This window comes from Grammomys surdaster, unplaced genomic scaffold (genome assembly GCF_004785775.1).
Source record: "Grammomys surdaster isolate TR1022 unplaced genomic scaffold, NIH_TR_1.0 126187, whole genome shotgun sequence".
Classification (NCBI taxonomy): domain Eukaryota; kingdom Metazoa; phylum Chordata; class Mammalia; order Rodentia; family Muridae; genus Grammomys; species Grammomys surdaster.
This window is the reverse complement of record NW_021620993.1, coordinates 6,530,706-6,546,720: the sequence shown is the minus strand read 5'-3', so window position 1 is coordinate 6,546,720 and position 16,015 is coordinate 6,530,706. Positions and strand designations below refer to the sequence as shown.

The following is a 16,015-nucleotide window of genomic DNA, read 5'->3' as shown; positions in this document are numbered from 1 at the left end:
AGATGGAGTACAGAGACTGAAGATAGGGAGGCTTGCTGGAAAAGGTACAGACAGGGCTGTCCCAGGCAGAATACAATGTATACTCCCTGAGAGAAATAGAGTATGTTTCAGTTATAACAGAGCATTTTGCAATAAACTGATAGAGAACAAGGAAGGGGAAGGCAGAAGACTGGGTGTGAAGGCCAACAGACATGGAAAAATAGCTAGCACATCCAACATTACAGAAGCAAAACTTACAGCTCACACTACCTATGCGCCCTCTCTTATGAACAAGAACTAATCACCAAATTCTACACTGAAGACAGCCTCAACAGGCCGTAGAAAGGAGACAACAGAGATACCTGGGGGGAGGGGGGAAGGGGAGGACAGGTGGTCATCTTCCTTCCAGAGGGAAGCCACAGTGTATGGAAGCCAGCCTCAGAACTGTTCTGTAGTTGGTAGACAGCAATTACATATGACTAGGAGGTCCCTAAGACAGGGGGTGCAGCAACTCCCTCAGGAGCCCTTGCTGTACCCTGAGGAGGCAAAAGTCACCATCCTTGCTTGTACATACTGTACACTCACACACAAGTATGTCCACATGTATCACCACATCTGTGCCATCCACATCCTCCTCATGGGACACATGTCACAATCCATGTGTCCTGAAACCTGGGGAGCTCTGGCTACAATGGATAGCTTGACACAGCAGAGAAGATAGCAGTGTACACCAAAAGGTAGTTAGTGGCACAGTGAACAAAGTATCATTGCAAGGCAGGGTACCTAAAGGGCACATGGCTCAGCCCTCAAACACCAGTGACGGAAGCAGAGGCTGAGCCACTAATAGAGTAAGACCAAGCAGACTGGAGGGCAAGACCTGAGAGTGGGGCTGCCTTGAGCACCAAAACCTTCCCAGTGACACCCTGACCCCTTACTCCCCCTGCTTGTCTTTCTCCATCCTTCAACGAATCTCAGAGCTATAACCCTGAGGCTGGAGGTAATCTCTTGTCCTATACACTGGACAGGGAGGGTACATTCAGTGCCATGGAACACCAAACAGCCCTTCCATGAGTGTCCACTGGAACACTGTATTCCAGGTCTATCTTTTTTGGTAACTCAGGTGATCCACACACATTTCCCATCTATTGATGCTGGCAGCAGTGCTGAGGCAGGAGTACAGTGCAGCCCGGGTCAGCCAAGGGTAGGCTGCCTGGTGACAAGGGAGCCTTCAACAGTGAAATTCTAACACAACTTACTGTGCCATTTCTCTGGGACACATAACAAATGAGTACCAACAAAAAGCAAGCAGCAGTGAGAAAAAGCAAGGGAGGGTGGGACCCAAGTACCACCTTAGCAGTACAGAAACATCTCTGAGGCATACACACTCAAGTCTGCCAGAGCTGTGGTGTACACACGTACTAGGCCCACAGCCTCATGTCATCAACAGTCAGGGGTGCTATAGGTGTGCTATAACATGCCAGTAACATGCCAGTTACACGAGTAACTGTACGTATGGAAGTGTGTCCATGTATATACTATGTCTGTTTCATCCACGTATAATATACACATGTGTCCATCCATGAATAACTTCCATGGACGGCACCTGTGAAAGACATAGCCTGGTGTCTCTAGCCCTACCCCTGGACTTCCTCTCCTATGTTCTATCCTGAGCTGAGGATAGCAACATAACCAGCAAGTCCAGGGCCTCAACTTTATGAAGTGAAAGGGTGACAAATGGACAAAAGCTATTTGTGCTGAGTCACAGTGGCCAACGCACCTAGTCCAATGATGCCCAAGGTCTCTCCACGGATCCTGGCAGCTCCTGAAGCCACCTCTCGGATCTGCTCTACACTCTGGACCCGAGTGCCTTCCCGAAGAGCCTGGTGTAGCCAGGTGGTTCGTCGGTACAGGTTCAGGATGTGGCACAGGGTGGAGTCTGCTGTTTCTTCCACAGATGCTGCTGGCACATTGCACACTGCAATGCCTACAAGACACATAGAGACACATGTACTAGGCCCACAGCCTCCTGTCATTCACAGTCAGAGATGCTGCAGCTAAAGCATATCCTCAGGGCGGAGCTTCAGCAGTAACATGACAGAAGACACATCCCACAGCCACTGGAGACTTGTCTCTATCATTGGGCATACTTAACCTGCACTCACAGCCTTGTACAACACACCTGTGGCAACCAACAAGCAAACAGACAGAGCAGGGGACAGTTAACTGCTTCTCTGACCATCCCCAGCCTGAATAATCTGGATGTGCAGGTGACTGACAAGAAGCCAATCCCATCGATACTCAATTCTTCCCCATGTGGATCACCAGCCACTTGACATTCCTAAGCAGCCATGGCTACACTGGCAAAGGGCCAGAGCCAAGGCACATCTTGAGGCTAGCTGGACTCCACTTACTGATAGTACATGAATCATAACTGCCAGATCCCCAGGGCTTCCCAGGCCAGGAATGCCCTGACTTCAGGGCTCAGCAACCCCAACTGTTCTGGGAACAAGTCAGATGGGGCTTCTCTTCCCTAACCATGGTGTCTCAATTTTCCCAAAAGTCCATGCTCAGGCACTGAAAGCTGACACAGTCTATACTGCCTTGGGCTGCCTGTGGCCCTTGTCCTCAGAGGAGGATCCCACCATCCCAACCATGAGCCCATCCTCCACAGTGCCATGACCCCAACTCTACTTCCCACTTTGGCTGGATGCTTCCCACAGAGGTGCTAGGACAGGACTGTTTTTTTAGAAACTATCTTAAGAATTAAAGGTACCTAACACAAGGAGGAACCAAGACAGGACCCATACATCCTCTAGAAAGAACTCACTGGAAATAAGTAAGGGAACAGGGAGTAGTAGCAGGTAGCCCTGAGGCTCAGAAACAAAACTGACCCCTGAGAAGACACATGGCAAGCAAGACACACCCTGTTCCCCATATCTGGATCATAGGAGACCAAACTTGGCCCAGCCTTGGGCCATCCCTAGCTGAAGAGTGGAGCCTGTGAATTCAGGTACTATAGAGACAAATGGTGGGGCCTTACCCAAGGAAAGGCAGGTCAGCCACCAAGATTCTGGCCCCTGTGGCTTGTCAGGCCAGCATGAACCAACAGACCAAGACTGACTTTCCAACCATGCTACTGAAGTCCTCAGGTGCCCTGTGGTTCTCCCAGACAGGTCAACTCTATCCTCCCTCTGTAGCAGTAAGGAGCAGAAGGGCAGAAGGATGTCAATAACAGACTGTAGAGTGCAGCCTGGCTCTGTCAGTTGCCCACTAGCGCAGAAACAGGCTAAAATGGCTAAGAATGGCCATACTGTTTCAATAAAAATACATACACAGATGCAGAATCATGCACATGTGTACAATTTCAGCACACATGGCTTCATGTGTATACACGTATGACTATGGCGCATATTCCCTGTTCTGGGAAGAGGACAATGACGTCTCTGACTGGTCCCTTGTCTCAACCTAAACCCTAGGCCTGGTAGGTTGGTGACAACACAGTGAATACAGTTATACCCATATCCTGTGTAGCCCACCTCAACCTGTCCTGCCCATAGCCCCAAATCACCTCCAACTCAAGGAGCAGTCCCAGCACGCTTCTCCTGATTGTCCAACAGAGCCTGAAGGTTAAGTGAGACACCTTGGTAAATGAAACAGGGGCTTCAGAGCTCCTACCTAGATCCCCAGCTGACTTGATGTCGATGTTGTCAAACCCGCTGCCAATTCGGACGATGATTCTGAGAGCTTTAAACTTCTCCAGATCTTCTCTGGTCAGTGTGATGGTATGGTACATCAGGGCACCCACAGCCTCATTCAGTACCTGCATTGAGGGAAAACAGGCTACTTTCTAAGCTGTTTAGGATCCACCAAAGGTACCCAAGAAACACAACATCCCTAATCAGCAAGAAGTAGTCTAAAGAGGTCTACACCCCCTTACCTCTCTAATCTTCTTTCTCTCCTACCTAGTGTTGGGGGGTTGGAAAGGATTAAGGTGGAATAAGGGTTGGAAGGGAGGTAAAGATATAAGACCGTAATAGAACAGCTAAAAAAAAAAAAAAAAAAAAAAAAAAAAGTATCAACAGGCATCCTTCTGGGGCAGTGGCTGCTCCATGGGGAAAGACAGACACAGCCTCCCTTTTCTACAGCTACACCACCTCAATAGCCAGGTGCATGGCCCAGAATGCAGATAGCTGTCACTGAGGCAGAACAGCCTTCACCTGTCATGAAGAACCCTAAGGGCAAAGACAGGAGCAGCCTTTCCACTCATTTTGGGTCCAGGAAACATTTAGATTACTATATACAGAAGAAGCAGCTAGGAGCTGAGGGAAGATCATAAGAGGCTGAAACAGGGGCCTCTGGGTTGCTAGGGTGAGTGGCCCCTAGAATGCATAAGCTCAGGGCCAGAACTGATGGTTGCTTCTGGCTTCAAGGAGGGAATTGGGGCCACATATGCTACTTAGATCTGTGTAGAAAAGTGGGTACCCATTTGACAGTAGAGTGTCGTGGAGAGCCCATGTGGGAAAGAGTAAAAGGGGAACGGGTAGCTGAGGCAGCCCAAAGCACAGGAATAAGGGAAGATTTAGGGAAGTCCTTGACTGCTTTGTGCTATATGGACTTCAAATGGGCAGTCATAAGCACAGGAAGACGGGCCTGGGACAGATCTGTAGAACAGGTGAGGCTGGGGGAAGTGGAGATCAGTCCCACATAATAATTATTTGCTGAGGCCTCAAAACCTCATGAGTTAGAGCAGTGTAGACCAAAATGAGATCTTGGGGGTAGTATTAGGATGGGTCTGTAGTTTTGGACAGATTTAACACCTGATATGAGCCAGGTGTCCAGCCTGGACAAACAAATGCTCATGGGTCCCTCACTATGTTTGCAAAGGGGTGACTTTGGACAGGATAAATCCATACCCTAAAGGAATATGTTGTGTATGTGTGTCAGCATGCATGTGGACAGCCAGCTTGCTTTTTATCCTCAGCACCTAACCATGGTCTTTCAAAACCATGTTTTCAGTGTACTGCAGAATGTTCAAACAGAGAAGGGGGAAATTAAAACATTTGAACTTTTTTTTTTTTTTTTTTTTGGTTTTTCGAGACAGGGTTTTTCTGTGTAGCCCTGGCCTTCCTGGAACTCACTCTGTAGACCAGGCTAGCCTCGAACTCTCGAACTCAGAAATCTGCCTGCCTCTGCCTCCCAAGTGCTGGGATTAAAGGCGTGTACCACCACCACCCGGCCACATCTGAACTTTCTACTTCACCCTGACTGCTTCCAGTGCTAACTCTTCCATGATAAAAGCCAGTGTATTCATTTCCTTGAGTTATTTCTTAGAAATGGAGGATCCTCTGCGGCTCTAGACACTGTTGTCCAACTACCAACTGACATGCTGATATCAACACTGGGTTTTCTGCAACTAAAACACACCCTACTGTTCATCCACTACTGGTGCTTGCATTTGCCTTCCTGGGTGAAATCTGCCTCTCTAGGATTCTCTGTGAATTTTTTCATTGTGTCTTTTTTTTTATACCTAATATGAAGTCACCAGTGCTCAGATGCAGGACAAAAACATACCAGGGGTGGATCTGCTAGACAGTGGGCAGAGATCTACAGCCCAGGTCACCACCAACACCCACTCTGTACTTCTTCTATGGGTAGTTCTGGGTCTGTCCCCTTAGGATAGAACTCCAAGAAACTATTCTTTGCAAGCCACTCACACAGTCCCATCCACCAGCTGTGTAATCAGGTTAGAGATTTGACCCTAGTGTACTTGGTGTCCTCAACACCAGAAGAGAAGGACATGGGTCCCAGACGTTCATAGCAGGCAGAACATATGAATGACTAATGCAGGTCAACTATCTTTGTCTGGAAATGGGTCCTGAGTGCACCCAGTGGCAGCAAGTTCTGAATGGAGCTCACAGCCCAAACCACAGTAAGGTTTCATGGTCAGGGCAACCTCCTGCTGAGAGAACACTGAAGCTCCAAACCATACTGGATGGTTTTATCACCCAAACAGCAACAGCTATCATACAAAACTGCAGCTCTTCCCACCTCACCATCACACCAGGTATTTTCCTGCTGACATAGTCAAATATAGGCAGAGCGAACACTGGCTAAAGCCTCTGTATACTATCCAACTTCACAGACACCTGGGGCTCTTGCAGCTGTCCTGCTCCACAGAAGGAAGTGGCATCCAGGTTTCCTACTATGCCAGTGATCACCTGGCCACCTGCTGATGAACTGTGAGTTTTCATAGAGCCAGAGAGGGACTTGCTGAGTGGTTTACATAAGCAGTGCTTCTCTGCAAGGACTTCCTTTTCCTGCTGCCTGGGAGGGCCTGAAGATCTTAAACATAGCCCTTGAGCGAGGGCACAAAGGGTCCAGTTGATCTCACTGGATTTTATTGCTGCTTACTTTGCTCTGTGTGTCATTTAGAATGCCTACAGATTCCTTTCTGAAGTTGTATAAGTCTCCTGCTCTTCCAACTGCTGCCATCCAACCAGAACACCATCCCAGCCCAGGAACTAAGTTCACCAGCAGTTTGCCCAAATACCTGAAGGCCACACACATCCCTCAGTCCCCTGCTTTGTCCCATCAAAACATAAACAATGGGTTTCAGAGTCTCAGGCCCTGTTGATCTATGGCAATGGACTCCTGTACACCATGAAACCCTCTCCTCTCAACCTCTGTCCTGATTCCAGATGTGTCTACAGCTTGAGCCCAAGGTCACATGAGACACTTCTGTTCACTCATTTCTTAGGTGCAAGAGACTTCCTCTGGCCTGGGGTGTTCTCTACCCATGGGGTTATGGAGTGTCATTCTTCCATCTCCACAGGATCCCTTTGGATACTTCCTGCTGCCCTAAGTCCTCACTTAGCACATGCTAGGAACAGTGTCTTTGGATTCCTCCTGGGCCCCATGCAACTCTGGGCTGAAGATCATTTGGCTAAGAAGTTGTACAGTACCTAGCCCAGGGATGTTCTAAGGTTCCTACCACAAGGTGACTTTCCCACATCCATAGCCCCTCTAATAGATCTCCTGGGTCCAGGCCAGAAGAGCCAAGGTCTCTGCAAAATTTTCTTTATCATGTTCTTCACTAATAGTATAAGATACTCACCTGTATTGTAGACAGTAACACTCAGCCATTTGTGAGGACTTTTTGCTATAAAAGGTGGAAATTGCTGGGCAGTGGTGGCACATGCCTTTAATCCCAGCTCTTGGGAGGCAGAGGCAGGCGGATTTCTGAGTTCGAGGCCAGCCTGGTCTACAGAGTGAGTTCCAGGACAGCCAGGGCTACAGAGAAACCCTGTCTTTGAGGGAAAAAAAGGTGGAAATTACCATATAACAAGGAAATATAAGACATAAGACAGTTATTTCCTTTCCACACCTAGAGACAGGTGTCCCACATGCCCCTATTACATTTTCATAGTTATTTGGGGGCCAGACTCCTGTCTTATGGCTGTGCCATTCCCTGTATATGGCTTTCTTTTTGTGGTACAAGGTTTCTACCCAGGCTTCAGCCATCACACCCAATTTCCAGCCAGTGGAAAGAGGGAGGTGATTTCCCTCAGTGATACATACCCAAGGTGGGTCATACCTTGCCTGGGCCAGGATCTATGGCAGGATACAATTTGTCTAGCATATCACCAAAGGGTACTGAGTGGTTGTGCAGTTTGAGCTACTGTGAATCAAGCTGCCACACCTTCAGGTGAGAATGCAGGTCATGTCTTTTAGGATCAAGGCCCCAGAGTATGGCTGCTGGCATGCTGCAAGGGTGTATGACAGTATAGAGTGCCACTGATTACTGTCCATGCCATGCCACAGGCTCAAGGTCCTTAATTAACATACTTCCCTACTGTTTGGGGAATTCTTCTGCCACTGAATTCTCAGTTTTTGCATCTAGCTCCTCCCCTCTGAGTTCTGGGTTTCATTAACTTGCCTACTCTTTGCTCTTACTCTCCTCCCATTCCCCACTCTTTTCCACAAGGCGTAAGAATCAAGACTTCTGATCTCTTTCTGCTTGCTTGCTACTATGCCCTAAGTGGTAATTTTCACTTTTAGCTTTAGTGTCTTGAAGCCCTGTGTTTTCAACTTTGCTCCTTCACACCTATCACATGACTTTCGACATGACAATCTCAGTTTCTCTCTTGGCTGAAGGCAGCCCATCCTGCAGTCAGCCTGGGTCTCCCATGGGTCAGAAGCTCTATTCTACTCACAGAGCCTTACCTCTTGGTAACTGATTATCTATTCAGAAGTGACAAGTACCCAAGGACTACAGACACGCACTGGGCTCAGGCTGGAATGACTGTCCCAGATGACTCTGCAGCCATTGGGGAGCAGGGCTGTAGGCTCACTACAAGCTAAACCCCATGCCTGGCAGACTTAGAAGGCTCAGTAGTAGGCTATGTGAAGGTAAGTTCAGATATGGATTTCACTGCCCTCTGGGTCTGAGGCAACATCTGCAATGGGCCAAAAGACCCACCCTTTGAGGCCATAGTGCCACCAAGAACAAAGTTCACCATTCTTCCCAGAAGCAAATTTCCAGGCTAACCATCCAGACCATCCATAAGAGCAGGTGCCAGGTCCCTTGTGGTTTTAATCCCTGACTGGTTCTACCCTGTCAGCTCCTGAAGCTCTTTAGATTTGTTTTAAAGAATGTTTTCAAGCTATCTTCAGTGCAAAGCCTGAATTAACTTTGATTCAAGCAGAAATCATCAGATGAACACACTCCAGGTAACAGAGGAACCCAACACATCTGAGCAAACGTGAGTCACGGAAGCTGCTCAGAGCTGCTAAGCACCTGACCACAAACTTTAGGCAGGCACTGTGGGTAAGGATATCATGCCCTTTTTTCTGTATGCCAGGTAGCCTCCAGCATAATCACTGCCAGGTGCCCACAGTTCCACTTCTGACGAACCGGCTACGATGTAAATCAAGAAGATACAGAGTAAGCCCCTCTCTACACTTCCTAACCAGGCCAGGCACAGTGACAGGCCACACAAGACCAGGTAGGATTTAGACCCACTGTGACTAGAGGCCAAGGAACGTAACTAGTGTTGTGTGCTGACTCAGACTGCAGCCTGAGGTCGCATGGCCCACGCTCTAGAATCCCCTACTCCCCCATAAAGCTTGGCCAACTATTAGTAGGGACATATGACACTACCTTCTCATGGATCTCCTGTGTGGACTGTGCATCACAGAAGGCTACTGTGGCCACATCCTTCAGGATAGGCATCTCCACTGTGCAGTCCCGGCCATCCAGCAGCGCCACCAGGGGCCGGGGGTGCATGGGCCCGTTCATGATGGGAGGTCGGACGCCTGCAAGAGAGGAGCAGACCACTTAATGCCCTCAGCAGCTCCAGTCTGTGACCTGAGGACTGTACTACCCACTCGAGTTGGAGAGATCAGCCCTGAGAACTTGCTGTACTCAGCATCTGGTTACATGGGGCTTTGTAAAAAGCAAATTAAAACTGTGAAGAAGAAAACAGCATTTGCTATAGCTTACTGATGAGTGAGTAGACTCAGACCATCAATCCCTCAAGGGCATAGGACCTGAAATCCTTGTAGACTCTAGGGAGGCTGCGGTAGACAAGAGGACAGGGGAGGTGGGAGGCACCTCATCCCTGGCTCCCTACAGCTGAAGGCTATCTTGTCAACACAGTATGTGCAGGTCACAATGATGGGACTCAGGAAAGGGCCTGGTTGCTCTTTGATGCCTAAAACCACCACCACGTGACTGCCCAGAACCCCACAGAGTGACCACGGAATATGACCTTAACTGGTATCATTCCTAGTGGTAGATTTCACAGGCCAAAAAAAAGTGCTACAGTTAAAATAAAAAAAAAAAAAAAAAAAAAAGCGTGGGAGTAATGACACTCTAAGAACCCACCTCCCAGATCAAGGTGAGAAAGAACCTTGGGCTTGGAGTGCAACTTAGGAGAAGAGCACTTGCCTAGTGGGTTTGAGGCTCTGGGTCTGATTCCTAGCTCCACAAAAGCCTTTGTGGATATAAAATCAGTTTGTTCCCAACATGACACACTAAACTAGACCCCACTTGGGGCCAAATACAGGAGCAAGGATTTCCCAGGTTCTGTCTGGCCACCTTCAGTTGGGCAGCACCTTAAGGAGGCCAAAGGTATGTCCATGGTAGCAGGTACCACGAGGCAGGGCTTTGTCCCACCCTTTCGAAAGCTGACCAAAAGAATGGACCAAGGCACAGCGGAGAGTGGAGGACCGGAAACAAGTCAACACACAGTCTCGCATTGAGTCTATTGCAGAGGTAGCCCTGCAATAGTTGCTGGCTAGCAGCACCCTGTACAGTCCACACTCACCTTTCTTGCCTTCAGGTTCAGGGGCTACCCCAAACTTCCAGTGCCGAGAAGTGCCTCAGAGAACTCATGTCAAAGAAAGACAATGCTCTAGGGACTGTCACAGCCATTTACAACAAGGCTCTAAGTGCTCACAGGCCTGGAACTGAGTACCTGGGCTGTGACACAGTTCTCACTGACTACCCAGAGATAATGGAGCTACCTTCTAGGCAACACTAAGCCCAAGATCTCCAGCTATGGGACAGAGTTGCTGCTGCCCAGAGCCCTTCCCCAGGGTCAATGTGCCTGAGAAGACACAGCTATACCCATCCATGCCTTTATTATCAGTAAAAGTAAAGGTGCTGAGATTAGATGGACCCAGCCTTCAAGATGGGATATGCAAGGTCACGGGCTCTGCATTTGCATATTCCCTTCCTTGGTCTCTATGGACCACATCCCTAGCTATCCCTATCTCCAGGCAACAGAGGTGGACAAACAGCAATAATTCAATTGTTCTCCAGCTTGGACTTGCAAAGTGACCTTTCTCACATAAAAGTGTTACTTCCTGTAGCAGGTAATGAACTTACTGCTATTTTAAAAGGGGGTAAACATCTACTTTTCTCAGCCCCTGTCTTGAACACCATATTTTGTAAGAATCACCACTATGGCAAGCAATGCCATGTCAACAAATCCTCTAAGGCTACAAAACAAGCCCTTAAAGCACAGTCTGAGCCTATTGCCTAGGAAGTGGCCTATACCTCATCAAGGACCTGCCCAGCCTGACAGTCTGATAGAAACTCCATTTTCTCCTGAGGACCTATGGATACAGATGTGGCTAGACTGGGGTCTAAGCCTGTATCTTCATCTAAAAATGGGTATGACACCCAAAGATTCATTGGAAAGACAAAAAACCAAGCCCTCTAAAACACAGTGGACTTACAGTGCCTCTCCATTCACAGAGCTGATGCAGTGCTTTGGTCCTCCCAAACAAACCCATCTAGGAGGCAGACAGGTCTAGTAACTAGACCATGCTCTACAGGAACACTAACCAAGGGCTGAGCTTTACTTAAGAGCCTTTACCAGTCTGAAGACATAAAAGACAAGAAAGCCCTACTGAGCTGTGCTCAGGATCTCTGGTCTGAATTGGGACTTGCACAGCCCCAAAACTGACCTTCAAGCTCCTTCAGGTTAAGACCTGCCCTCAGCACCCACCTCCATACCCTCAGGTCACCTTTCTTACAGAAAGAACCCTTAGCACAGTAGCTGGATGACTGTTGACCAAGGCAGCCTGCAAACACCAAGCATATTCCTCAGGCATCCCACAGTCGCCAGCCCTAGGTCAGCCTGCCTAACTGATGCAGCCCATGTCCCTCTTGTAGCTCCTTTGCAGAGATGGCTTCACTGGGCAGCCCCTACCAACCTGACATTGCTTAATTGGGGCGGGGTTTCCACGACCATGAATTCGCCTGTCCAAAGCTTTTTGTCTTCAGAATCCCCAGGCCGAACCGCGTTCTGTCACGGAGCCTCATCCCACGTCTTATTGTCTCCAACCAAAGCTCTCAGGCTTCTGCTCCACAGCAGCCACTGAAGCCTGCGTCGGGTTCAAAGTCTTACTAAAAATCAAACACAAGAGACAAGTTAAAATGCCATCAAAGACCAGCTAAAACTCAAACTCCAGGAAGCTTCATGAAAGTGAAGCTTTTTGCTATATCCTTATCCCTATCCAGTTGCAGCAGCCAGAAGACCAACCTGGACAGCAAGGCACTCACTCACTCAGAGTTTGTGATTCTAGGCTAGGGCAAGCCCCCAAGTCATCTATGTGGACCTAGGAACAGCTCTGTGGTTGGTTACCCCACCAGACTTCTGGCTCAGCCCTGTGTTCTCAAGCTGAGAGGTCAAGGCAGCCTACATTGAATATAGAAACATGCAATTACAGAATGGGACCTACCAACTGCTTCTAGGAGTTTCATCTCCTTTATACTTCCATTCCCTGACATCTAAGGCTGTACTAACCATGTCCCAACATGGATCTTTTAATGAGACTTTCAGAAAAGCTTGCTAGATGCTGGCTTTCTAACATTCTACCCAACTTTCTTCCCAGTCCCTGCTCAAAGCATCCCAGCATAGCTAACAGTCACCTGGTTCTCCTGAAAGTGCTGCCTAGTTGTGCTGAATGTGGGCCTTGACACCCACACACATTTTGGTAGGGCCTGTAGCCCAGAAACCTAGGACATTACAGGTGAGCACAAAGGCCCATCCCTAAAGTGTGTCACTGAGCAACCAAAGCCCTGGTCTCTGTTCCTAGTATTTGAACCCTACACAAGGGCCAACCCCTCAGTTTACCTGGACATCAGGATGCTAGGATGCTAAGATGGAGCCTGGCCTTGCCACCCTTCAGCATCACCGAGAGACAAGACCACTGTCAGTCAATACTCTGGAAGCTCTTCCAGAAAAGCCACACATGGTCACAATCCAAGGTAGGTTGAGGCCTCAGAACCCAGCACCCAGTGTATTTGGGGAATATCTCTTTTCAGAATACTCACAGACTTTTTCACAAGCTCTCTCTGTGAATTCCCAGCATACATACCCAGTGCTAGCCTCCAGGATATGCCCAGCCTTGAGGAACACTACAGACAATGCACAGCCAGTCAGTAAAGCAGCAACAACTCCCTAGAGTCACAGCCTGCCCGTGCCAGGCACCTGCCACAGGCCCAACCCTCCTCTTAGTAGGTGCCATGTTGAACTTTCCCAGAAGAGGGTGCTAAAGAGCCACTGCAGAAGAACAGACCTAAAGTCAGGATTCTGGAAGCCCTGACCAAGACTTGTGGCAAAGAGTATTTGTCCCTTGTATGAACCACTGTCATCTGTAATATCAAAAACAACAGCTATCTGGGCCATGAGGGCTCTGGAATCCTGCCTCAACCAACCAACCAACCAAACAACCAACTAACAACTTCCTTCTGTGAATGGCCAGCACTTCTCAACCAAGACTTGATCCCTCCCAACCTCTTTAAAGGCCCTCTGGGAAAGAGTTCCCCAGCAACAGAGGGGCTCTCCTCCTACCTCTAAACTCAGATCCCTCTGGATTACAAGTCCAGCTCTAATCCCAAGTAGTCCTCTCTGGTTACAAAGCTGTCCTGTGGGCTGCTCCCTACCCAGGTCTGGAGGTCAGAGGACAGAACCTGGCCACTCAAATCAGGTAGAGGCCAAAACTGGAAGTCCCTGCTACCTGGCAAGAATGGAGCTGAAAAGTAAGGGCAACAGGAGTAAGCTAGTCAAAATGCTGCTACGTGAACCTCCAGGGCAGGCACTGCCCAAGGCACGGGTAAAGCACAACAGGACAATGACGTAGCACTGAGGGAAGGTATCCGTGAGAAACAAGAGTGTTCCACAGCCAGCTGTGACTTATACCACACATCAGGGGAGGCACAGCATAGAAAACATGAAAAAGGGCATGGATTTGCCACTGAGACTCATTTCCAGTCAGGTTGGCTATTTTGTGTCTATGTGTATCAGTTTGCCTGTGTGTGTTACAACAAATACTGCCGGTCTTGACACCCTAGAACACCTGCCCGTTCCAAAGCCAGTTGGGAAAGCTATTCTCACTAGAAGAATGCAAGCTGTGTGCAACTTTCCAGCTTATTAGGGGCTGCCACCCTTCCTGCCTTTCTTAATAGGACATCTAGGACACAGAGGCCATGGAATTTACAGAAAGCTTCACTGGAGACTTATCTCCAGGTGAAGCAGCCCTGTATACTTCTGCTGGAAACAGTGGCAGGAAGAGCACCATAGCCAGTCAAAACAAGAAGTAGCAATGCCTGGGGAGGGGTGCAGATCTTTCTGGGTCCCCACTTCCATGCTTCCCTGTGAGGTACAAACCCAGCACCCCTGGCCCACACATCATCATCCTAAGCCTACTAAATTTTTCTTTGACCCACCCAAGTCAATGTAGCCCTGTCCCCAAAGTCTTCAAGCTCCTACACTGCCTTTAAAACACAGGTCTGATGCTGACTGGGGGACACACAAAGACCTAGGACTTAACAGAAGCTAAGTCAGGCAAATCGGACAAGAGGCAACACAAAAAGTTTATAGAAAATGAGCACTTCTAAAGCTACCGTCTGACACAGTAACAGTCTAGGCTCTGGGAAAGATGGTATATGTTTATGATCATGGCCTTTAGCACCAGAGGGAGAATGGTGCTGGACTGCTGCAGGACTGCTGAAAGACACAGGAGGCTGAATACATCTACCCCACAGAACCAGAGTCACTGCTGACAGTCAGTGAGTGTGAGGATGCAGAATGCAGGCACTGGTGCTGGCAGACTTTCAGGTGACATGGCTGAACTACAAAACCAATTCCACATAAGCTGCTGCCTCTTGTGTAGCAGCTTATGCCTAGGGGCTTGGAGGCAGGCCACCCTGCCCAGCACCATGCAAACCAAATCCTTTCCTGACACTAGTAGAATAAAAGCTAGTGTAAAAGTGTTTCTATGCAGCAAAGACCTCAGGACATGTCTGCTTCACACACCATGCCAGGAGCCACAGGGCTACTAGGTCACACAGACAGGGTTCTACCCAAGGGGGTCCTCAACAGGTCTGAGGATGAATGTTCACAGAAGTTTCTTGCCAGGTTACATTGTGGGCACCCACCAATGAAGTTCAAAAGGCAAGCAGGAAACAGTGAGCGTTGGACGGCTGGAGGCCAGGGATCTGATCCCACCCAAAACCCCGAAGGAGACACCAGACCTCTCTGAGCATGAGGCTCATCTGGATAAAGGAGAAGCACACAGCTGAAACCTGCTACAGGCCCACAGGTGACAGAAGAGTCAGAGCCAAGAGCAGTGTGTCACTGAGGTCCCACCAAGAATCTACAGGCTCCAGTCCACATTATATACAACTAACATGGCACAGTGTCCTCAGACATCTGTGGAAGCCAGGCTGACACACACAGCAGGGCCATGCCTGACCAAGCTCCAGAGCAGAGAAAGGGCAGCCTCAAACCACAGCTGCTACCCTAAATAGTAACAAGACAAGGAAACACATACAGGTCCAGAGAACAGTATTACCCTACACAACCCAAAATTATGTCCCTGAACTTGGCACATCCCACAGCTGTTATCCCACGTTGCAGATGAAACAGAGAGAACACACATGAGCCCAGCCCATATTCATGCCCTGCATCATTCTTCCTGAGCTCATGATCCTCTGGAACCCAAAGATGCTAGCCCCACTCTATAGCAGTAGCCCTGATGTCCTGCATGCCAACCACACTGGGGTAAGCATCCTATGCACTCCTGTTTATAATGGACACGTGCTCTCTGTTTCTGGAAGTGACAAAACAGAATACAGTAAGGGAACATACTACCTGGGGAATAAAACCACTAGGTATCATCTTGCTGACACCCTGGCTTACAGGGTTCACTTTCCTGAATACTAGACAACTAAACTCCTTCCTAGAAGGCAAATTTGTCCTGACCAATCGAAAGCTCACCAGTTCAAGGGACATGGCCCTGGGCCAGGAAAGGTTTGACAGGCAAGGCCAGGACGAAGGCTGTCTTGCTGATTTCTGGAAGGCCAATGGGCTGGGCCTGCCCTCCCCACCCCGGGAAATTCTGGCCTATAACCCTGTTGGTTTGGATGCAGAGCCTCTTCCCACAAACACACACACACACACACACACACACACAGAGAGAGAGAGAGAGAGAGAGAGAGAGAGAGAGAGAGAGAGAGAGA

The 16,015-nt window shown here is 48.8% G+C and overlaps 1 protein-coding gene across 2 annotated transcripts in view; it reads right to left on the bottom strand.

The window, feature by feature from the left end:
- Ctbp1 (C-terminal binding protein 1) overlaps positions 1 to 16,015 on the bottom strand; it is a 28,579-nt gene that overhangs the window by 11,163 nt on the left and 1,401 nt on the right. For both annotated transcript variants that reach the window (XM_028758070.1, XM_028758071.1), the window contains exons 2-5: positions 11,704 to 11,896; positions 9,140 to 9,294; positions 3,655 to 3,799; positions 1,757 to 1,963 (exon numbers count right to left, since the gene is read on the bottom strand). In XM_028758070.1, the coding sequence (XP_028613903.1) occupies positions 1,757 to 1,963; positions 3,655 to 3,799; positions 9,140 to 9,294; positions 11,704 to 11,710 (514 nt within the window). In that variant the 5' untranslated portion in view covers positions 11,711 to 11,896. The remainder of the gene's footprint in view (positions 1 to 1,756; positions 1,964 to 3,654; positions 3,800 to 9,139; positions 9,295 to 11,703; positions 11,897 to 16,015) is intronic.